This window comes from Hylobates moloch, unplaced genomic scaffold (assembly GCF_009828535.3).
Source record: "Hylobates moloch isolate HMO894 unplaced genomic scaffold, HMol_V3 SCAFFOLD_6, whole genome shotgun sequence".
NCBI lineage: Eukaryota > Metazoa > Chordata > Mammalia > Primates > Hylobatidae > Hylobates > Hylobates moloch.
In genome coordinates, this window is record NW_026652281.1 from 108989000 (window position 1) to 109014284 (window position 25285).

The 25285-nt window shown below is 41.0% G+C and overlaps 1 protein-coding gene across 1 annotated transcript in view; it reads left to right on the plus strand.

Annotated features, from left to right (window-relative positions):
- Positions 1-25285, plus strand: part of HYDIN (HYDIN axonemal central pair apparatus protein) — a 397956-nt gene that overhangs the window by 216401 nt on the left and 156270 nt on the right. The window contains exons 23-35 of the mRNA XM_032157850.2: positions 1734-1874; positions 2555-2633; positions 5402-5521; positions 5780-5989; positions 8586-8723; positions 12345-12522; positions 14871-14998; positions 18631-18764; positions 19233-19369; positions 19603-19730; positions 19883-20074; positions 20411-20560; positions 23144-23383. Coding sequence (XP_032013741.1) covers positions 1734-1874; positions 2555-2633; positions 5402-5521; positions 5780-5989; positions 8586-8723; positions 12345-12522; positions 14871-14998; positions 18631-18764; positions 19233-19369; positions 19603-19730; positions 19883-20074; positions 20411-20560; positions 23144-23383 — 1975 coding nt within the window. The remainder of the gene's footprint in view (positions 1-1733; positions 1875-2554; positions 2634-5401; positions 5522-5779; positions 5990-8585; positions 8724-12344; positions 12523-14870; positions 14999-18630; positions 18765-19232; positions 19370-19602; positions 19731-19882; positions 20075-20410; positions 20561-23143; positions 23384-25285) is intronic.

Consider the following 25285-nt stretch of genomic DNA (forward strand, 5'->3'; position numbering starts at 1 on the left):
ATGCTAGGTAATCCTGTGTTTTCATTTATAGTAATGACATAGAATTTTCCTTTAAAATAAGCCTATTAATGAACACCACAATGTGATACCACCATATGCTCATTTGAATGGCTAAAATGTAAAAGACTAAATACCAAGTGTGGATGAGTATGCAGACCAACTGGAACTCTCATACAATGCAGGTGGTAGTGTAAGGTGGTACAACAACTTTGAAAAACTGGTTGGCAGTTTCCTGTAATGTTAAATATACATATACCATACAACCCAGCAATTCGCTTCCAAGGAATTTACCCAAAAAGAATGAAAACATATGTCGATAAAAAGACTTGTACACAGATGTTCATAGCAACTTGATTCATAGTATCTAAAAGCTAGAAATAGTCAAGGTGTCCATCAACAAAAAGATGGGAAAACATCCACACTATGGAATACTGCTCCAAAGAAAGAACAGAATCATTGCTCCATGCAACAACATGGACGAATCTCAAAAACATCATGCCAAACAGAGGAAGTCAGACACAAATTTGTACATGTTTCCAATTTCATTTCTATAAAAGTGTAGGCAAATTAATCTCTAGTGATATTAAACAGATGAGTGTTTGCACAAAGCAACTTTTTAGGATGATGGAAACATTCTATTGATTAACGTGGCGATAGTTCCACAGATGTGTATACAACTCATCGAACTGTGTGCTTACAAATCACGAAGATGGTAGTGGGATCCCTGAAATTTAGGAAATCATAATCTAGGACATGGTTAGAGTGGACAGTGTCCTAAAAGAAGTGCAGATGAAATGCTGTGAAGCTTCCAAGGGGGGGAGAATTTCTTCCGGTGGGAAGATGGGCCAGTGGTGGGAGCTTCACATAATAGATGACATTTGTGCTGAGCTTCTGAGTACAGATGGGGCCAGAATGAGTATATAAGTGAAATAGATTGAAATTAACATCAAGGGCTTGAGATAGGTTGGGGAGGGTCAGAGAGGGGTCCAGAAAAAGCCACGCACCAAGGGGAAACAGGAAGAATGGGGGTGACCCCACCACCTTGGCCTTTGTGACATCCGAAGGCCTTTTTAATCAGTGGAAACTGGACATATGGGCTTCAGCACTAGCCGGTACAGTTGCTTCTTTTCCCTTGGGTTCCTCTGCTCGGAGAACTAGAGTGGCAGCACAGCTTATTGGTGGGACAAGGACTAGGGTGTGACGAGCAAGGCACTGAGGTCACATTGTAGGAGGCAAGGTCATGTAAGAAACCTGAGCCTGCACTTCCAGGCCCCTAACAGAGAGTGCTTCCCAGGCCTCAGCTGAGTCATAGCCCTGCTTTCTAGTGATCTGGGAGCAGGATCCCCAGTGGCTCATTCATTCATGACCATGCCAACTACTTATTCCAGGCCAGGCTCTGGATTAGACACCATATTGGATACCAGTCCTCAGCGAGTCCACATCTAGCAGGGATGGTAAAAATAAGTGTGAAAGGGGAAGCCCAGGGGGCTATGGATACTCAGAGGAAAGAAATTGGGCCTAGACTGGTAGTCAGAAAACTTTTTAAGAGCAAGTGAAACCTTAGCTGAGATTTGAAGAAGGCAAGTTCAAGGGAGGGTGTAGGGTGGTCCCTGCTGGATCTGCCTGGTCTAGGATTTGGAGTTTGGCCTTAGAAACTGAGAGCCCACTGAGCACTGATTTGCAAAAACTGATATCTCCTATCTCCCCCCATTCCCTGTCCCATGCTTTGGTAGGTTTGTGACGTTACCAAAGAAGCCCTACAGTGCCTCACTGTCCCAGATGGAGTCCATCCCAGCAACCTCAGAGACTGCCAGCTCACCAGCAATCCTAGTTACAGTAGAGCCACGCGAGATGGATTTAAATGATTTTGTTAAGTAAGTGCAAATGCAAAGCCAACATGGATTTTTTGTAGTAGCTTTTCTTTTCTTTACACGGACTTAACATTCTCAATATTCATCCCTCATTGGTTCATTGATCCAGTCCCCAGTCAACAGTTTAATAAGTTTCTTCTATGTGTAGGCCCCAGACTAGACATCTGGGATAGGGAGAGGGTACCATCGTGAGTCCTGGGGGACTGAGCCTTTCCTATCATATTGTCCACTCTGTATGGCCAAGGTCTACAGCCAGGATTGGGTCCAGGGTAGCAAGCAGGAAAAGATATATCAATTCACCAAACATTATGTCCTCACAATAAAATGCTCCAATAAATAGGGAAACAACACTGAGCACATAGAACACCCACATTGTCTGAAGAATTGCTAGAACTTCCTAGGACTTTTTGTAAGTTGAACATGGGCTTGATGGGCCAGTAAAAAAGGGTTGAGCCCCGTGAAAAATTGACCAGTTCAGTGGCCTAGACCACATGTTTGGGGGCATAGGGCAACAGAGCCCTGACCAGCTGACCTCTTGAGAAAGGTGTCCCTTGATTGAGAACCCCCCTTAAGTTTGGGGGTGTGGTAGAGGGAGAAGAGGAAGACAGGGCTGTTATGTACCTGAGACTGTGTGGTGATGACAGTCCAATGAGTGAATCTCTGCATTTCATTAAACTTCCTAGGACTGTCCTTGTGGATGAAGATGCCAGGCCTGAAGAAAAAGAACTAAGAAAAATGAAAGCTTCCAGTGTGATCTCAGATGTACGGTGTCCTTTCCCTGGGGAGGGTAGGCAGGTCAAGGGTCCTTCCCATAAAACAAAGGCAGAACCAGGAGCAGAGTGGCCAGTACAATGCTTGGGTTTAGTTGGGACAAAGCCGTACAGCTTTACCCACATTTCTTCCCAGCCAAACACCCCAGAGCCAGCACTCAGTGAGAGCCTACACTTGTGATGTTCCTACACCCTAGATAGAGGATGCTAAGGGAAAAATATTTTCTTAATAATTCTGTAGCAAAAACAAAGGGGGCTTAAAAATTAATACCCTTAAATTCTCCTTCTAGAATGATGGCCTAAGCAAACTGTTGGAGATACAAAGATGTGCATACAAAGATGCTTGTTACAACATTTTAGAAACAGCAAAAAATGAAAAAAATAATGAAAGATAAATTACTGTATGTCCATGATGTGATACAATCTTTTAAAATAGTGTTGAGTGGGATTTTCCTATGGTGTGGGTAGGAGTATGAATTGGCATAACCTCTATAACATACAACTTGGCAAGTAGATCAAAATTTAAAATGCATTGTACCCCTTCTAGAAATTATCCTCCAGATACACCTCTGCACTTGCATAAAGCATGTAACCATCCTTGTACACTGCAGCTTTGTTTGTCAAAGCAAGAAATATTGGAAACAACTTAATTTTACTAATAGGAGACCATCTGAATAAACTAAATTACATCTGCACAAGGCAATACTATGAAATTCTTTTTTAAAAATGAGAAAGTTCTCTACATACTAATTTGGCACAATCTTTGATATATTAAGAAAAAATACCCAGTGCAAAACAAAGTACATTGTGTGCTACCATTTGTATAAAGAAAAAAGTCTATGAAAGCAACCAACACTTATTGAGCACTGATCTAAGCTTTTTTTTTGAGACAGAGTCTCACTCTGTTGCCCAGGCCAGAGTGAAATGGCACCGTCTTGGCCCACTGCAACCTCCACCTCCTGGGTTCAAGCAATTCTCGTGCTTCAGCCTCCCGAATAGCTGGTATTACAGGCACTTGCCACCATGCCCAACTAATTTTTGTATTTCAGTAGAGACAGGGTTTCACCATGTTGCCCGGGGTGGTCTTGAACACCTGAGCTCAGGCAATCCACCTGCCTCAGCCTCCCAAAGTCCTGGGATTACAGCCATGAGCCACCAACCCCAGCTAAGCAATTTTTTACATTAACTCTTTTACTTCTCCCAGCACCCCTGTGAGGTGGGTACCACTATCTTTCCCCATTTTACCAATGCAGGGACACATCCATCAAGCTAGAAGACTTGACCGTCTGGCTTGCTCTTAGCTACTGTGTTACCTCTCAAACAGTTACATAGATATCTTTGTCTGTGCATGGAATATCTCTGGAATTTAATCTTCATGAGGGCAGGAATTTTTTTTCTGTTTTGTTCACTGTCATATCCTCAGGATATAGAACTGGTTCTTAGTAAGTCCCCAGTAAATATCAGCTGAATGAAGAGGAATAACTAAATTCAACATATAGGAAACTGGACAGTGGGTACCTCAGGAGGGGGGAACTGGAGAACTGTAGGGATAGAAGTCTTTTTTAAATTTTTTTACCATATATCCTTTTGAATATTTTAAATTTGTAACATGTACAATCAACTTTCTAAAATACTTTAAATGATGTTTGTGAAGAATATTCAGTCATATGGAAAGATGGCACTCATTAGGTCAACTGAAAAATCAGAATACAAATATATATGCACACATAATACACTATATATACACATATATATATATAATAATATTTATCTACAGTATAACCTGAGATGGACTTTTATTTCTTTCCTTGGAGCTTTCTATATTTTAAAAAATTTTTAGAATGAGTATGTGTGAGTATATAAAATATTTGTCTTTTAAATGTTAATTCTTCTTTTTCTATTTTCAAAGATGCTTGTCATAGAAAGCTCAAGAATAGGCCAGAAACAGTGGTTCACGCCTGTAAACCCCGTACTTTGGGAGCCAAGGCAGGAGGATGGCTTGAGGCCACGAGTTCAAGACCAGCCTGTGCAACATAACGAGACTCCAGGGTGTGGTGGTGCATACCTGCAGTCCTAGCTACTTTAGGGGGGCTGAGGTGGTAAGGTCACTTGAGCCCAGGCATTCAAGGCTGCAGTGAGCTCTGATCATGCCACTGCATTCCAGCCTGGGTGACAGTGACAGACACCTTGTCTCAAAAATAAAATATATTTGTACATATGTATGTACGTATGTGTACATATAAACTCAAGAATACAGAAAAATTAAAGCAAACATCCTCAAAATTCCTATCTTCTTTCTACCCCCTGAGAAAAATGCTACGAAATTCTTAGCACACAACCTCCCAGATATTTGTATTTGCCTATGCAAATCTCTGAAGGAATTTACACACACACACCTTCAGACACATGAGGCATATGTAATTTTACATGAATGGAACTGCTTTTCACTCAATAATATGTTGTGCACATCATCCCTATCCATAAATATACATGCATTATCCTTCATGGATAGGTGTACCACACACACTTCATTTAAAGTGACCCCGTATTGATGGGCACTGAGTTGGCTTCCAAAGTTTTGCTTTTATAAATAATGCTGCAGTAAACATCCTTATATGTACATTATAGTCACTTGCTCAATTATCTCCCTGGGAAAAAATGTACTATTTTTATAATCATATACAACATACTTTATTTTTCTGTCAATTGATAATCCATTTTGAATGCTTGCCAGCTTTTCCTCACATCTTTAATTTCTAGGAAATAAAAATTAGCTCTACTGAAATAGAAACAATATACGCAAGCCAGAGCCAGGTGGAGGATCAGGAATCCCTACAGACCTGTGAACAGAATGAGATGCTTTCCATTGGGATTGAAGAAGTAAGTGACACCGTGTGAGTCCTGACCTTATCAGACACTAACTTTTCTTTCTAACTGAGCACCTGCCCACATTAGAAACTTAAATCTCACCAGAGCACTGTTACCATCATTACCATTATGTGTTTTCAGGGTGCTTGGCTACCTTCTATCAAATGAGTTAAAGACTGGAGTCAATGTGTAAATTGACATAACTTTCACTTACCCTTGGCAGGCATTCACCCCAACAGCTGCTCTCTTATAAAATGACTTTCTCTGCAGGTGTTTGATATTTTGCCCCTGTTTGGAGTGTTGCAGCCACACAGTAGCCACCAAATATCGTTCACCTTCTATGGACACGCTAACATCATTGCACAAGCTAAAGCTCTGTGTGAAGTGAAAGAAGGACCCACCTACGAAATAACACTGAAGGGAGAGGCGTCCCTGGTCAACTATTCCTTTGACACCAAGGATATTCACTACGGATTACAGGTATCACAAACCATCGGGTGGAGATTTTCTGGTTTTGCCTTAAGCATCTTAAACAAATCTCTCCTGAACCCCAATCATCATAGTCTTGCCATCACCCCTGTCCTTGATCTCCCATCAGCCTTCCTAACCCTGACCATCCTCCTGCTGCCAACTGTTTGCCAGATACTTGCACTTGCTTTTCTTATCATCTCCTGAAACTCAGCATGTTAGATACTCCAGGTCACTTCTTCCCTTTCAATCCAGGAGGCTGTTCCAGCTTCTGCATTTCTTTCAAAAGCACTACCATTTTCTCCACCCTTGGGTTCACAATCTCCAAGGCTTTTCCGCTGTACTCTCTCCTTCACCTCTCCACATCCTTCAAAGCATCCAGGGTTTGCTGACTCATCACCAGGGTCCCTCTCTGAGTCAGTTTTCTCTTCCCATTGCCACTGATACCACATTACAGGGTCTCATCAAGCCGTGCCTAAATTATTGCAGCAGATCCCCCCACACTGTAATGTGCCTACGAATCACCTGGGAGTCTTGTTCAAGTGCAGATTCTGATTCAGTAAGTCCAGCGACATTTTCCAAAATGGTGATCTCATTCCATCAGTCCCTGCCCAATTAATCCCAGCAGCATTTGGCAAAGCAACGTGATATTGACCAAAGAGCATGGTTTCGTATTCCGGTTTTACTTCCTCCTCATATTCCGGTTTTACTTCCTCTTCCTATTCCAGTTTTACTTCCTCCTGACTGCACGACCTTGGGCACATCACCTCTCCAAGCCTCAGTGTCCCTCATCTATAAGGTGGGAATGGAGTAGCAGGCCTATCCCACCAGCAGTTGTCATTGCTTAAAGCGTCTGGTCAGTGCTGTGCTGGGTCAGGTTTGGCTGTCAGTTGTCATGAGTTCCTTTGGGTCAGAGCCCATTTCTCCACCTGGGTGAGGCTATCCTAAGCCTCTCTATTAACTGGTGATCTTTACACTCGAAGTTTCACTTCCCGTAATTCCCTATTATAGTCCATACATTTCATTGTGGCCAAGCTGGTCTACCCACTGGCCCCAGTGCACACCAGCGCTTCATGCAGCTACACTTTCTCTTACCTTATCCCTCTCATCCTCCATTCTGCCAAGCCCAAAGCTCTACATCCCATAAGACCTAGCTCAGCTCCTTCCAGGGTTATCTTTTACTTTACATTCCCCTGGCACTTAATGATAGTCTTTGCCATAATATAATATACTTTCCCATTTTTGTTTTGGAATAATTGCCAATTAATTCCATCAGTACACATTCTCTTCCCAATCAGATTTTGTGTTATGCACTCGGAGATCATATCTCCTACCAAATTTCAATGAGGATTGAATCTGCATTACATAACTCCTGCATGTATAACTACTGAATTGTGTGCATGCATGTGTGTTTATAGATCAAAGATTGTGCCTAAAATCTGATTCACCCAACACCTACTGAGACCGTCTCCATGATGATGACCAAATAGAATTCTTTTTCCTTCATGGTCTCCAGGGTCCTTTGGGCACTTGGTTTTGGCTCATCTCTGAGTATAGTTACTTTGAAGCAGTCAGTCCTCAGCCTAGCTTTTCCTAGGGACCCCCAAAGTAGCCTGTTTGTGGTTATTGGGCCTGCTAACCCAGCTGGTGAATTATGTTAGCAAAATTCCAGGAAAAAGAACATGACTGGCCTGTTACACCCATGGTTCTCCATTTGAATGGAAAAATTCATTCTAGAACATTCTAAACTCAAATCTTGTTTTTCTTACAGGACAGAATCCAGAAGGCAAATCTCTTTTTTTTAATTTATTTATTTTAATTTGTTTTATTATAGTTTAAGTTCTAGGGTACATGTGCACAACGTGCAGGTTTGTTGCATATGTATACATGTGCCATGTTGGAGTGCTGCACCCATTAACTTGTCATTTACATTAGGTATACCTCCTAATGCTATCCCTCCCCCCTCCCCCTACCCCACAACAGGCCTCGGTGTGTGATGTTCCCCTTCCTGTGTCCATGTGTTCTCATTGTTCAATTCCCACCTATGAGTGAGAACATGCAGTGTTTGGTTTTTTGTCCTTGCGATAGTTTGCTGAGAATGATGGTTTCCAGCTTCATCCATGTCCCTACAAAGACATGAACTCATCATTTTTTATGGCTGCATCTCGCTGGGGCCTTACAAGCTTACTTTCTCACTATTCACAATAGCAAAGACTTGGAACCAACCCAAATGTCCAACAATGATAGACTGGATTAAGAAAATGTGGCACATGTACACCATGGAATACTAGGCAAATCTTTTTAATGTAGAAAGCTTACTTTAAGATTCTCTATTACAAGTTCCTGTAGTGAAAAAACTGAGACCCAGGAAGGTGAAATGCTCAGCCCCACAGCCATACCTAAACTAAGTCGGTTCTTAGAAGAACTAAGAGCCAGGTTTCCACAGTCTAGTGCCCCGGTAAGCATTTGTTGTGATGCTGAGATGTAGATTGACCAGTATTTATATCAGGAGCTGTCACACCCTTATCCATGAGGCATGTTTCTGCACCTTTGTCACTATCAAAGCCACATCCCAAGATGGAGTCACTCTTCTCCTTCTCTTCTCAAGCTGTTTGACCACGTCACAGAGAGGGAAATCACACTGACGAACATGGGGAAAGTCGGCTTTGAGTTCAAGGTTCTGACTGACCACCAGTCTTCTCCAGACAACCTTCTCCCTGGAGTGCCACTAATCCTGCCTGTCTCCGTAAGTAAACGGTGGGAGGGGCCCGATTTCAAACCTACGAGCCCCACCCTGATGCAGGTGAGTATTCACGACCAGGATTACAAGTGTGACTTTTTCTTTTTGTTAAAACTAAAGAACTCTCAGAGGCAGAAAAAAATAAAAAGAAATCCAAGCCACTTTGCTCATTTATTAAACAAATATTTACTTAGTCCCACAGTAGCCAGTTGCCAGGCACCAGGGATACAGCAATCAACAAGACAGATGCAACCCATGGATTTTTTTTTTTCCATGATAATGAGACTAATTTATTTCCACCAATGTCTTCACACTGCCCTTGTAATTGCTGAGGGCTTCCTCTCCACTGACTTCAGCAGGTGTGAAAACACCAGCAGACTGCGCTGAGCCAAGCTGGTTTCAGAAGCAAACAGAGAAAGTGGTTCCTTGTTCATATTATGTTGATCTACCAGTTTTAAGGAACATTTGTTGAATTTTTCTCATTATGAAATTAGCACATAATTGTTATAAAAAATGGAAAATATTTTTAAAGTGTAGTTATTCATAATCTTGTAAATCCAAAGATAATGAGCACCATCATCTTTGATGATAAAGTCTGTTCTTCCCCTAAATCATCTCACATATTTGGGTTTACTGCTGGTCTCTTTATTCTTCATTGCTCTGTCTGTCCCTACATTAATACTGTACTATTTTAGTTGCTATGGCTTTAGAAATACTTCTTAATATCTGTTAGGTCAACTCCCTTTTTGGTTTTTTTCCCAATTTGTCTTACCTAATCTTTTGAATTCACTTTTTTTTTTCTTTTAAGACCAGGTCTGGCTCTGTCACCTAGACTGGAGTGCAGATCTCGACTCACCACAACCGCTGCCTCCTGGGCTCAAGCAATCCTCCCACCTAGGCCTCCCACATAGCTGGGACCACAGGCATGCACCACCACACCCAGCTAATTTTTGTATTTATTGTTTATTTTATTTATTTATTTTTTGTTTTTTAGAGACAGGGTCTTCCCATGTTGCCCAGGCTGGTTTTGAACTCCGGAACTCAAGTGTCTGCCTGCCTTGGCATCCCAAAGTGCTGGGATTACAGGCATGGGCCCCATCTTGCCCAGCCCAAATTCACTCTTGTGTTTTGTTTCTCTAACTTCCTGACTTGAATGCCTACTTTTATCTTTTTTCTTAGTTAATAATGAAAAAATGTAAGACTATTCATTTGCCTAAGGACACCTTTAGCCTTATCCCTTATATTTTATGAAAATTACAGATAAAAAAGTAGATGTCAATTTTGTGTGTTTTATAGATGTTAATATTTACTATTATAATTTTCATTATTTTCTAAGTTGTCTTAAATTATAGTTTTACTTACAAGTGTAATTTAAAATATATTTTTCTTTTTTTAATTTCCAAATGATTACCATTTTTGCTTTTGTTATTTAAATTGTTATTAATATTGAGGTTTTCTTGAATCATGATCAGATAATATGGCCCTCTAAATTCCTACTTAGTGAATCTATTAATATATTTTAGTGACCTAAAGTAATTTTTAATACTAATAAATGTTTGAAAATAATGTTACCTGGGCTATAGAATCCAGATTATCATATCTGGAATCTCTACTAAATTAACCCAAATAATTATAACATTAAAATCTTGTATATATTTTTCTGTTTAATTTTTCTAAGACTCGAGTGGTATATAAAACTTTTGTCTATTTCTCTGTTGTTTTCTACAAATACATACACCTTTTTTTTTATACCCTTTTGTTTCTGTGTTGACACAGAAGATCTCATGAGTATTAAGTGTTCATCATGGACTGTGTGTTCTGTCTACCTTCAATTGCCTTCTTGTTCCCTTTGAATGCTCTTCTTTGAATTCCGCTTTGTTTGGTCTTAATATTGTGATTGCTGCTTTCTTTTTGCCTTACATAATTTGCCCATAGTCTTATTTCATTTTGTTTTAGGCTTATCATTCATAAAACATATGTATTTGGATTTTATTTTTTAATCTTCTCTGAGAGTCCTTAAGTTTCAATAGGAGCATTTAACACTTACGATTAGCAAAACTGAAATGCTTGCTATTATTTCTTTCATCGTATTTTGTCTATTTTTTAAATTTCCTCAGTGTTTTCTTTCTATTCCATCTTTTTATCATAATTGCTATGTTTTCCTTGCCCTTTTTCTAAAGATTTCTTAAGCATTTGAATTTACATTGCTGCAGTTATTGTAAATTGATAACAACTCTATAGAGAATAATTTGGCCTTATCTATCAAAATTACACTTTGACCCAGAAATTTCATTTCTAAGAATTTATTCTACATACACGTTCCCACATTTGCAAAATGATGTGTTTATAAGATTATTTCCTATATAATCTGTAATGGCAATAGCAAAAGACCAGAAACAAACTAAATGTCTGTCAGTAGGAAACTAGTTTTTAAAAATATATTAAAACTATGTAATGGAATAATATGTAGCAACTAAAAAGGAAGGAACAGCTCTAGATGTACTAATATTGAATTAATTGTAAAATATATTGTTAGGTAAAATGAAAAGAAAAGGAAGATGAAAAACACTGTGTATGCTACCATCTGCATTTAAATATATATATATATATATATATATATATATATATATATAGCTGGATTCACTTAGCTAACATTTTACTTACGATTTTTGCACCTTTGTTAAGTGATCGTTGGTTCATAAATTTCCTTCTTCATACTGCATTTGATCAGTTTGGATATCAGAATAAATAAATGGGCATTTGTCCCTCTTCTGTTTCCTGAATGGCTCATAAACTGAAGTGATTATCTGTTTTGGAGGAGTGGCAGAACTTGCTTCCAATGCCATATATTCGTTTGTCAGGGTAATTGTCTTCATTTTTCAGCTTCTATATAGGATACAGATCACTCCAAGGTTTTTGAGTTTTGTTATTCATATTTTTCTAGGAAATTGTTAATTTCACAAAAATGTTTTAATATATTGACATAAAGTTTTTTCATAATTGTATATGATTTATGTACTATTTTACTATATATTTATGAACGATTTTTCTTTATTTTTCTTTTTTTTTTTTGAGATGGAGTCTCGCTCTGTCACCCAGGCTAGAGTGCAGTGGCATGATCTCAGCTCACTGCAAGCTCCACCTCCCAGGTTCATGCCATTCTCCTGCCTCAACCTCCCGGGTAGCTGGGACTACAGGTGACCACCACCACACCCAGCTAATTTTTTGTATTTTAAGCAGAGACAGGGTTTCACCATGTTAGCCAGGATAGTCTCGATCTCCTGACCTCATGATCCACCCACCTCAGCCTCCCAAAGTGCTGGGATTACAGGCGTGAGCCACCGCGCCCGGCCGAACCATTTTTCTTTTTACGTTTTTGGTGACTTTTCTCCTTATCTTCTTAATCAGTCTTGCCAGTTTTGTGTATTTTATTCGTCTTTTTTCAAAGAACCAGTTTGTGGATTTATGAACCTCTTCTGTTTCTTTGCGCTCTATTTCATTAAATCTCTTACTGCTTTCCTTCTTTTTTTAGGTTTACTTTGTCATTATTGTTGTTGTTTTAAGTAATTTAATGAGTTGAACCTGTAGCACATTCGTTTTCCCTTTTCTGGTCTTTCTACCGTGTAGGGCTTTATCAGTTCACATCAAGAGCAGGTATTAAAAGTTTACTACCTACCTGGGGTACCTGAGGTCTTTAAGAGGAGTTTCCAGATACAGATCGCCCACCTGGACCCAGAAAATATCACTCTGAGCGGAGAGGGAATCTTTCCCCAAATCTGCCTTGATCTCCCCAGGAACCTCACAGGTACTACTTCACACTGGAGTAGTTCCCCACTGGGGACAAAACAAGCATTTTAGCTTTGCTTATTGGAAGGTTGCTGGCTACTTACTTTATTTGCTTGGAAATCCCCTGTGGTTCTCTTCCATGTTATTCTGCAATTGCCAAATTGGTGACCTGAGTTTACTGAGACAAAAAATAGTCCATGGCAGCCCCAAATGAAGAACCCTGGCCAATTTGGCCATTATTGAATTACGGACAGAGGGATCAGGAAATTTACCTCCAAAAGCTTTTCCTCCTCCAGTGCACTTTCCTTCCAGCCCCAGTCTTTTCCCGAGCTGTCCTTTCCCTGTGACATTCTCCTAGATGCCACTGGGAAGGTAAGAGCCAATGAGCTTCCAGGAGTAGAATTCTCAAAGTATAAACTGCAAAGAAAGGCAGACACAGATTCTGAGCCCTTATTTTGGCATTACACAGGGTGAAGGCTAAATTAGACTTGAATAATTGTCTTCCCACTTACATTTTCCAGTTACATCTGGCCCCCAGGACTATCCTTTTGTACCAGAATATTTCTGTCTTGGCAGATTCTGAACCTCAGCTGAGCAGCCCGTTTAGCCATAGACTGTCTCTGGCTCTTTCTTCCTGATGTCAGGTACAGGACAATGGATCAGAGAAACCTCTCACTCTTTATGAATCTCTCTCTTCAAGCTCCTTGAAATCTACTTCCCTAAAAAGCTTCAGACTAAGTCCTCCCACCCAGCCTTTCCTGTTACCCCATTCCCTCAAGTCACTAACTCTCCTGTTCGTAATCATCCACTGAATTCTAATTGTCTGCTCCCTGAAAACTTGCATATATATATATATATATATATATATATATATATGTGTGTGTGTGTGTAGGCAAGACCCCGTCTCTATTTTAAAAAGGTCTCGCTCTGTTACCCGGGCTGAAATACAGTGGTGCAATCAGACCTCATTGTAATCTTAACTCTTAGGCTCAAGGGATCCTCCCGCCTCAGCCTCCTGAGTAGCTGGGACTGCAGGTGTGCATGCACTGCCATGCCTGGCTAATTTTTTAATTTTTTTCTTTAAGATAGGATCTCACTTTGTTACCTAGGCTAGTCTTGCATTCCTGGTCTCAAGTGATCCTCCCATCTCAGCCTGCCAGAGCACTAAGATTACAGGTGTTGAGCCACAATGCCTGGCAATAAATGTCACTAACGCTAAGACCATGTTACACTCTCGTATCTAGAGTTCCAGCCAGATGAGGGTTACTCCAGCTCCACGTAGAATTTTCAGGAAGGAAAACCTTTGCCATACGGTTGAAACTGGGCAACCAGCTGGCCTCATCAGGGCAGTAGACATGGTTTGGCCAGTAAGGGCTTTAAAATAATTTAAATTTGAACACCATCAGTCGGGTCTTCTGTTCTCCAGTTCACTACACTCACAGCATTTCCTATTGTTTTATAATAGGCTTTTTTTTTTTTTTTTTTTTTGATACAGAGTCTTGCTCTGTCACCCAGGCTGGAGTTCAATGTGGGATCTCAGCTCACTGCAACCTCCACCTCCAGGGCTCAAGCGATTCTCATGCCTCAGGCTCCCCAGTAGCTGGGATTACAGCCACACACCACCATGCCCAGCTAATTTTTTGTAGAGACGGGGTTTTGCCATGTTGCCCAGGCTGGTCTTGAACTCCTGAGCTCAGGCAATCTGCCCGCCCTCAGCCTCCCAAAGTGCTAGGATTACAGGCGTGAGCCACCACACCTGGCCTATAGTAGGCATTTTAAATGACTTTCCTACCTTGCCTTTCAAAGTATTTGAATTTGCACTGGCATAGTGGTAAATTTGGGTGGGAATCTCTCCACCGATTACCTACCCTCCCTGATTCAGGATAATGTGGCATAATTAGTGTCAATTAAAGCAACTTGACCCAAACATATCTTTTGTTAATTGAGATTTAATAAACATAAAAAGTGACTTAAAGGATGACCAGCTGTCTGGGTTTGTCCAGCACTGGGAGAGCTCCAGGGTGTAGGGGTTTAAGTGCTAGAACCAAGAAAGCCCCAAGCAAGCCAGGATCAAGTGGGTCACCCTACGAGTGGCTTCGAGTGTTACTGCCTTCAAGTTCTGGAGAACCAGCCAGTCCTTCACTAAAGCATAATCTCGTTGAACTCAGTGAGGTCTCTGATACAAATTCAACTCTCAAATCACCTCACCCTCTGAAGCAGGGAAATCAGGGCAGACAAGTATCCAAAAGTCCACTTCCCTTCCCACCTTACCAGGAGCTGAGAGTCTGTGTTTGCGACATCATTCATATTTTTCTGACCTTCCTGATTCTGCTCTTCTTCCAACCCCCACTCCCCACCCTGGTACAGCAAATGAAAAGTATGAAACGTTCTTGAATCAAGCCAGGAAAAACACAGACAAAGAGTATAACAAATGTGAAACGCTCGATCACTTTGACATGATAACTGAGGAAGTGCCAGAGGACGAGCCTGCTGAGGTAAGACAGCTCCAGCCTGCACGGGATGCCTGTGCAGAAGGGCAGTGCATGCAGAGTGCACAGGAGTTGTGTGCAGAGGGCGCTGTGTGCAGAGTGTGTGGGGTGCATGTGCAGAAGGGCACTGCGTGCAGAAGCCCAGGGGCAAGGACATGGTCTCTGAGGTACAGAAAGGAGAAAGACAGAGATAAAGCAAAGAAGCAGGAAGCTAAGAAAGGCAAGATGAGCCCAGGAGGTGAGTTATCAGATGGCTGACCTATTAAGGTTTTTGGACTTCATCCTGAGGGCAATGAGAGGTGTGGCCCAATCGACTTCGCATCTTTAAGAGATCCCTCTGGCTGCCATGTGGAGCTCTGAGGGGACAGGAACTTGGGGATGATGAGAGTAGATTCGAGAGATCAGTTTTTTTTAGAAGCTGATGGAGGGCCAGGTGCAGTGGCCCATTCCTATAATCCCAGTACTTTGAGAAGCCAAGGATAGCCTGAGGCCAGGAATTTGAGACCAGCCTGGGCAACATGGTGAAACTCCAACTCTACAATTTTTTTAAGCTGTTGGAGTAATTCTAGGTGAGAGATGGTGGTGCTGTAAGCAAGGTGATGACAGTGGAGACAGGGCGAACTGGGTGTGTTCAAGGAATATTCCAGAAGTGGAAGGGTCAAGACTTAGGGATTGATTGGATATGGGCATGGAATGGAGGGGACCTCTAAGTCTTGCTTGGATGACAAGGTAAGGAGGGGGACTGAGACAGGCAACTCAGGAGGAGAAGCGAGGTCTTGGTGGGAGGGGAGGGAAAGGAAAGGAGTTCAACTACTTTCAATGGCTACCGAACGTGAGATTCATCTGCGTGGAGCAGCCAGTAGGGAACTGGAGGCACCACTGGGCACCTCGGGGAGAGAGAGAGGTTGGAGGAAGTGACTTGAGAGTCATCAGATGATCATTGCAATCACAGGAAATGGGGAGATTCCCTAGGAAGTGTGTCTAGTGAGCAGGAAAAAAGGCAGATTCAGAATGCAGCCCCAAAATACCCCAGCATCTGAGTAGGGGAGAGGGGTGGCCAAAAGATTCTGGAAAAGTCAGGAGCATGTGGTGCCACAGAGGTGGGAGCCAAGCGAGGGTCTCTGGAGAAGAGAGCTTCTCAGCTTGTAAATAAAGGCTGGATAGGAAGACAAAATCCCAGTATGTCCTCCCTCATCACCCCTGAAAGTCCTGTTTTAACAGTCTATTCCTGACCATGACAGCTGCCATCCCCCTGTGGTCTTCTTTCCAAATGCAAATGTGCATAAGAATATTGTTCTAAAAAAGAATCATATATGTGGCTAGAGAGCCCTTAGGTTGGTTAAGAGGGGGCTGTAATGTGGGGGAGAAAGGTGTCATGGGAGAGACTGGGAGCACCAAAGCCCACCGGCGATTATCTGTTTTGCAGAAGCCTGATTCAAGTACAAGATGCTAAAAGTGAACCTTAGCACCAAAGATGATCATAATTAATAACATCAGTTACCATTTATTGGACTCTTATACTAAGCCTGTGCCACACTGTTAACGTGCACTGTTACCTTGTTAAATCCTCCCACAATGAGGGTAGGGGGAGAATGGTGCCACTGTCATCTAAATTTTAGTTTTACAGAGGTGAAATGCGTGTCCCAAGGCAAGCACAGAGCTAGGATTTGAAACCAGGCCTGCCCAGCTGCTAAGATGGTGCCCTTAGCCTCTGCCTTCTCCTGCCAGCCCCAGGCTGCCCACTGGAAGCAATGATGTGTCTCCACCTGCTTATCGGGTTCCCAGGCTGCACCTTATCAAAGCCTAGGAGAGCAGTGGGGTGGGGTTTCTGTGAATATGATGGTACGTGCAGAGCCAAGCTGGTTCCCTTGGATAGCGCAGGGTGGACCACTCGTGGCTCAGGAGCCAAGCACAGAGTTGGCTTTGCTGCTCTAGAATCCAGACAACTGGGAAGGCTGTCAGCAGGCGCTGCTCCTCTCCCAATTTGTCACACTTCCAGTCTTACCTCCTGTGCCTCACTGTGGGCCATGGCACACATTAACCTTCCCTACTGGGCCCTAGACTTAAGGATTAGCCTTTTTCAAACAGTATTTCTCAACCTTTTCCATTATCACTCCCTAAAAATCCATTTTAGACCTTTTTTCCTAATACTCCCCATGAAATATTTTTATTTATTATATACAAAATGGAATCTCCTTGAATAGTTTGACATATACTTTTTAACTTTTTATTTTGAAATAATTATATATTTACAGGGAATTGAAAAAAAAGGGTTTTCCCAGCAGTAACATCTCGTATAACTATAGTACAACATCAAATCCATGAAATTGACATTGGTACAAGCCACAGAGCTTATTCGGATTTCACCACTTTTACATGCATGTTTGTATGTGTGTGGTGTAGTTCTGTGCAATTTTATCGCATGTAGATTTGTGAACCCACCACCGCAATTAAGATCCAGAACTATTCCATTACTACCAGGATTCCTCATGCTTCTTGGGGAAATAAAATTAAAAACAAAATCTCCTTCCAACCCAGAAAATCTATCCACAAAGGTAGAAGAGAAAGAAAACAATTTTATTATTGAATAAGCATTAAACCAGAATGTGATGCCCATCACAGGCAATCTGCTGGGAGATTGCAAAGACAGAAGGAAGTCTGCCCCTCCTATATAGCCAACCAGATCCAAGCCATTTCATTCATGTTCTCAGAGTAAAAAATAGCTAGTCTCAAGTAAGAGGACTTGACACCATCATTTGTCACACATAGTTTATCCTAAATCGACGTGGTAATTGAGGTGACCAACTGTGTTAGCTAATTGACTTTATCCAAAGGAAAAACAAACTTGTCTTTCTGTCAGGGCCCCATGGAAGCTAGGCTCCCATCCTCTCACAGAAACTGGGAGTAGGGACTTCACCTTTCTTGTTGATTACATGTCAAAGAGATGGTTCCCAGGTCCTTGAGAAAGACATTTCTGGGTCCTAAAGCTGGCAAGAGGCTTGTTTCACTTTTAAAAAGATTTATCTACATTTCAAAGAGATAACATTTCAAAGAACTTAAAATTACAAATGTTCTAAACTAAATAGGGGAGGAAGAGAAGTCTCTTCCCTTATTTTCAACAAGGAGAACTAAGCCTCATTTTCCATTTGTGTTTGGCCTTACATGTGCCCAGGTTATAACCACACCCACCCCTCTCTCCCTGTCCCTTACCTCTGGCAGCCACTCATCTGTTCTCCATCTTGAGTCTTTTGTTATTTCAAGAATGTTATATAAATGGAATCATACAGCACATTGCCTTTTGAGATTGGCTTTTTTCATTCCACATAATGCCCTTCTAATCCATTCAAGTTGCACACCTCAATAATTCATTCCCTTTTACTGCTGAGTATTCCATGGTGTGGATATACCAATTTGCTTGCCCTCCCCACGCCCTTCCCAGGAAAAATGTAATGCTTTAAACATACTGTGTATCTGTTTATGTTCTGTGGCTCTTTGGAGGCCACAAACCATTGTAATATTTAAGATACTTTCCACCACCCTCCAAGAACTAATTTTTGCCTCTTTAGGGGTGATATTGTCCCTGTTGAGAATGCATGTTCCTAAAGAATTTGCTAACTTGCTCTTCTCTCTTGCTTCAGGTAAGTGCTCATCTCCAGATGGAGGTAGAAAGACTTATAGTCCAAAGCTATGTCCTAGAACATCAGAAAACAACCACTCCTGATCCTATGGATGACACCTGCTTCAGCCATCGGAGTCGCCACAAACTGGCCAAGTGAGTGGTTTCCAGTGACCACCCTTCTGTGCTGTGCTTGTTTCAGAGTGTAGCAGAGCAAGCAGTGCTGCCTCGTGCAGCACACTCCCTGAAACACTGGCTGATCATCTCGCAATGAAATCCACTCTCCTCATTTATCCGCCATCCCCTAGCATCAAGCCAACCAGGCAGGTTTCTGCCTCTTAGAGTGAGAACATTACAGCTATGTCTAATGGACAGGCTCCGCTTCAGATCCATAAGGGCCCACACTGAACATGTTCTGAGAATAATGGCCAAAACAGTGGTGTGAATCTCTGGGGGAGTTAACGTTGTTTCTAGTCTCCATTTGGGTAGCCACTGGTTGTTCTCCACTCTGGAGAATAAAATTGTGCACAGGAGGTAGAAAAAAAAAAAATCAGACTGTCTCAGTTTTGGAAAAGTAGCCTTCCAGGTTTGAAAGTGACTGGTAAGGTCTATTAACCATTTCAGAGTCCAGCTGCCAGAGTACATCCTGGACTTTGGCTACGTCATCCTTGGCGAAGTCCGAACCCACATCATCAAGATCATCAACAACAGTCGCTTTCCAGTGTCATTCCACGCAGACAAGCGTGTCCTTCATGAGACAGGTACCCAGGCTGGTGAAACCCTTTCCTATTACACTTGGTCATTTCTCGCAAGGAACTCATCAGTACTGTCCTCCTGGAGCAGCATTTGTGCCTCTGGGATCAGCTAAAAGGATTCTTGGGCTATTCAGTGATCCTTTGAGCAGTCATTCTGACCCAGTGGGGGCTTTCTCTAGAGCAGCTCTTGTTTGCTGTTTCTCTTTCCCACTAAGAAATTTTTTTTTGTCTTGGTCCAGGATTCAGTACTGAGCTAGATCGTGTAAAGAATCTGCCTCATTGTGAAACGGAAATATTTGAAGTGAGATTTGACCCACAGGGGGCCAATCTTCCTGTTGGAAGCAAAGAAGTCATTCTGCCCATCAAGGTACAATGCACCACTGGGCCCACCTGGCCCTGCAGGTTTCCAGCTCTGCTTGCTGATGGCCCCTGGGATAATCCAGTTATTATGTCAGAGCCATGATTCTTCCTTTCTCCAACACCATGCCACATGATAACTGCAGTTTATACCCTCTCTAGGTGGTTGGAGGGCCAACAGTTCACATCTGTCTCCAAGCCAAGGTGACCATTCCAACCATGACTCTCTCTCATGGAAAAGTGGACTTTGCCACAATTCAGTGTGGACAGTGCCTAGTGGAAACTATTCAGCTCTCCAATCATCTCCAAGTCCCTTGTGAATGGTTCGTCCAGAGCCAAAAGCCTGTTGACAAGGTAAATGAGCTGTGGCCCATTGGTCCTCCTTTCTCCATCTCCATTTCAGCCAGATTTATAACTCTAGGTCTTGGCGCTCATCATTTCAATCTCCTGCTCAAAGACTTTCAGTGGCAACCATTGCCTTCTGAATAAAACCTGGGCCCTTAGCCCAGCGCTTGAGGTCCTATCAGGCCATGCTGTCGGGCGGAATGTCTTATTCATCTTTGTACCTCTGGTATCTACACATTCCCCGACACCCGAGAGGTACTCAGGAAATGTGGGTTGTGTGAGTGGAAGGTGCATGAACTCATTTTCCATAGAAGATGATCTAATTGTCTAATATTTATAAACCAGCTGGAGAAACACATGCCGAAGTACTTAAGACAGAAACTACGTGCTGAATTAAAGCCAAAGACACGGATCTTCGAAATCCAGCCCATTTCTGGAGTCTTGGATCCTGGTGAGAAGTCCAATGTGCAAGTGAAATTCATGCCAAAAGAAGAGGTGAGCTTTAAAGAAACGTGGCTTCATTTAGATTCTCTGGACCTCTTTGAGCTTTACTCAAAGTCCATGCTTGTTTTGGTCTCAAAGGAAGCTTTGAGTAGCCTGCGCCTTGCTTTTCTGAATATGGCATCTCAAGCACTTCTGGTTCACATAGGAGCTGTGTGGCCTGGCGGTCTGGAATCATCAGACTAACACATCAGTTTTTATCAGAAGGCCTGGGTTGGTAGCCTTCTGCCTCTGCACACTTACATGCTTTGTGTCTTTGAGGAAATTACTTAGCCTCATTCAGTCTCAGTTCACTCATAGATTAAAGAAAAAATAGTAATGTTGCATATCAAAAGTCCTTATTGAAATTCTGAAACCCAGTAAGATCCAAAACTGGGGGTGGGGGGTTTGAGATTTCATAAGCTTCACACTAAAACTCATTTGGCAGAAAAATCTCGTCTAAACTGACATGACACCATTCAACCTTTATTTGTACCACTTAGTTTTCAGAGTCAAACCTTGCCAACAACTGTTAATGTGTTTGATTACAGGGGACCTGCCCCAGACCCTGCTGAGGGTATTAGGTAACATAGGGTATATGCACTGTGTTTACTATTTTAAAAATCTGAATTTGAAAGTATCTGGCCCTTGGGTTTCAGATAACTTGTTGTCAACCTGTAATGACTACCTCCTAAGGTCATTTTGAAGATTAAATGCAGAGTATTGAATAAAGTACACAGCATGCTGCTCTATGTAAGTAAGTCTCTCAATAACTATTAACTATTATCATCAGTAGTCGTGAAAAGTGCGTCCCAGTAGATGGCCTCCTGGAGCCTCATAAATGTTTATTTTGTGAACATAATCAACTCAAAGCTACTTCTGACCAGGAACACAGTAAAATTAATAAAATCCTCGAACCAGAGAGAATCTCAAGAGGTTGCACTGTAAAGACTTTTATTCAAAGCCTGAGGCACTTGGGAAATATATTTTTCTCTATTCTGTTATTTTAAAAGAAAAATTGATCTGTGTTTTATAGAAGAGCTATGGTTAACTCCCACTTTCCTTGTAATCACTTTGAGGAAATGCTTAAGCACCTTCAGTGAGAAAGAGAAAAAGCAAACGACTTCCTATCTCATTCTAAAATAAAACCCATGTTTTTATCATTATCAAAATCTTCCCAGTCCATTTAAAAGAAAATTAGTAATGTGTTTGTCATTCTTAAAGAGTCTTAAAATTTTCAAAGGGTTTACTCAAGATTGTGGATTTTTTTTCCATTACTTAATGAGGGAAATATAGTAAAAAAAAAAAAATAGATTTGTTCAAGCAGTTTCATGAATGTTGAGTTGGAATTGGTCAAAGTTAATAAAATGTTTCCACCAATTAAGAGAGAAATTTATTAGCTGTATACAAGGAATTGGTTAGCCCTGCAGCCCATACAATCCATATATCTGCATCATCATCAACATCAGCAGCGCCACGAAATCAATGACATCCACACCAACAATTCTTAGGCATCATAACATGTTCAAGACAATGAATGAAATGTTTTAGAAAGATTTCCATAAGCAGCGATTAAAATATAGAAGTTTGAATCATAAGGTACTAAGCCCATAACTATAGAGAAACCCTTCTTAGCCAATAATTTATCTTATTGTGTCCAGAAATAGATATTTCTGTGTGTATGTCTGTATACATTCCATCCATTTGTTTTTTCCCCTTCAAGCTAAGATAGGAGGTCTTCAAATTGTGATTTGCATAATTTCCACTCAAACAAAGCCACGAGTCCAGCTATACCAGAATAATCTAGGCATCTGGTTAAAAATGCTGAATCCCAGCCTTACTCTGCCCCTACAGAGTCAGGATTTCTAGGGATGGAATCTGAGGATCTGCATGTTTGATAGGTTCCCCAGTGAAATCAGACTAGGAACTATGGGATGGAATGTAGATTTGGGTACCATTTTGAGAAAACATGTGAGTGGTTATGATATCACTATTAACCAGTATCTGGTTGTAATTGTATCTGATGAACTGAATGCCCCAGCTCTGGCATTCTGCCAAACTCTGGGAAAATACACAAAGTACGCACTTCAGAATCATCACTCCTCAGGAGCAAGGGAGCTGGGGTCTTTTTACCATAAATCCCCAGAGTCATTGCTTGATAACTAATTCCAGATGGTATCATTTCCCTGGCATTTCTTCCCTGCCCTCCCCTGCCCATGGGCAGCAGGGTCCATGAAATGAGAACCTTCAGGCCCAGAGGTGCAGACAGTGGCAGATGGAAGCCTGAGCACACTGGAAGATCGAAGGGATGTGACAGTGACACTCAGAGGGCTTGCTACAAATGATGAAGCACTTGATACAAGTGCTAGAATGCTAGATACCCAGAATTTATTTGATATCTAGCACTTGGTACGATGGCTGGCATTCTAAATACCCAGTACTTATGTTAATTCGGTAATATAAATTACTCCTATGCAATTTTATAATAAGTTTTCTCTCTTAATCTAAATAGTAAGTTTTTTCCCCTCAGCGGTGTTTTGTTTTACATGACGTGATGGAAATAAATTCAGATGCTTGTTTTGTTTTTATGTTTTCCAGAAATTCTACAGCCAAACCCTGGTGTTTCAGATTGCCCAGAGTGCTCAAAAGCTTACTCTGCTGGCACGTGGGCAAGGTCTAGAGCCACGCCTGGAATTTAGTCCTTCAGTCCTGGATCTGGGGCCACTGCTACTTTGTGCACCTGGAGACAAGGCCGAGGTGATAGTGAAGAATCCCTGCAACTTCCCCATTGAGTTTTATTCCTTAGAATTTGATCAGCAGTATCTCATAGAAGAAAAGGTGAGTAGAGGCCAAAGCCAAGCTCTGTTTTTCTACACGTGCTGGACCCTGCTGTGCACTCATGCTCTTTTCTCTGCATGCAATAACATCCTCCTGGCCTTTCCCATCTTTTCCCCCCTGAATTCTTCCTTGTCAATTTAGTGATTACTTCCCTGTAGGCTTTTCTGACCCACTTCCCTTGACCTGAGTAGAATCCTAGACATTTTAAGCAACTAATTGAAAAGCTAATGCATGTTCATGGTTAAAATGCAAACAGTGAAGAACCGTATGTAGCAACTTCCCAATATCATTGTATTTGAAGTTGAGTTACTTGTAGACAGCATGTAATTGGGTCATTTTAAAAAATATGCTCTGCCAGTCTCTGATTTTAGTTGATATATTTAGACCTTAGTTGATATATTTAGACTTTAGTTGATATATTTAGTTTACATTTAGTGTAATTATTACTATTTCAGGACTTATGTCTGCCATTGCATGTTTTGTTTTTTGGAATTTTTTTGGTTTCAGGAATTTTTTGTTTACTTTTTTCTACTTTCCTGTCAGTTGCTTCAACATTAGTTAAAATTCAATTTTTATTTACCCAGAGTGTTTTTTGGGTGTATCTCTTTGTATAGCTCCTTTAGTTATTGCTGTAGGTATTATGTTATCTGTACATAACATTATAATCATTGACTGTCAATGATTAAATGTCAATCACTGTTATTGACATTTTACCAGTTCTAGTGTAATTTAGAAAACTTTCCTCCATTTAACTCCCTTCAGCCTTCCAATTTTTAATATAACTGTCTTAAATATTTTTCTTACATTAGCTAGCACTATAATTATTGTTTCAACTATCAAACATACATTTGAAGACCCCAGAGGAAAGGGAAAATGTATTATATTTGTCTCTCTTTTTACTCTCTGTTCTTTCTTCCTTTCTGATATGCCAAGATTTCTTCTTTTATTATTAATTTTCTGTTTAGATAGCTACCTTTAGCTCTGTTGTTAGGGTATGCTGCTGATAGAAATTTCTTAGTTTTCCTTCATCTGAGAATGCCTTGACATCCCCCCTCATCCTTGAAGGATTTGTTCACTGGATATAGAATTCTGAGGTGACAGTTCTTTCATCCCTTGGAATATATGCCACTTTCTTCTGGCCTCCATGGTCTAATGAGAAATCTGATGTCATTTGAATTATTTTTTTTTCCTCTGTAGGGAAGATTTCATTTCTCTCTCACTGCCTTCAGGAATTTTTCTGTGTCTTAGTTTACAGAAGTTTGACTATAACGTGTCTTGGCATAAATTTCTTTTGGTTTATTCAGTTTGGGATTTGCTGAGTTTCTTGAATCTGTTGATCTTTATCTTCTTTCCAATTTGGAAATTTTTCAGGCATTATTCGAGTACCTTTTTCAGCCTCATGCTCTTTCTACTCTCCTTCCAGGGCTCAAATGACACTCATATTTTGTTTTGTTACGGTTTTACAGTTCTTTGAGGCTCTTTTCTTTTTTTTAAGTCTATTTTCTCTGTTATCCAGAGTAAGTAATTTCTAGTATTTTATCTTCAAGTTCTCTTCTCCATCCATTTCATTCTGCCCATATATTGAGTTTTTATTTTGGTAACTGTATTTTTATGTTCTAAAATTTTCATTTGGTTCTTTTTTATATCTTGTGTTTCTTTGTTAAGACCTTCTTTTTTTTATTTGCTTCAAGTATGCTCATAATTGTTCACTAAAGCATTACAATGATGGCTGCTTTAGAATCTTTGAAAGATAACTAATATCACTATTACCTTGAAGTTGATATCTATTCATTTTCTTTTATCATTCAAGCTGAAATTTTCCTGGTTGTTACTATATTGAAGGATTTTTAGTTAAAACCTGGGCGTTTTTGATGTTATGAAACTCTGGACCCTATTTAAATT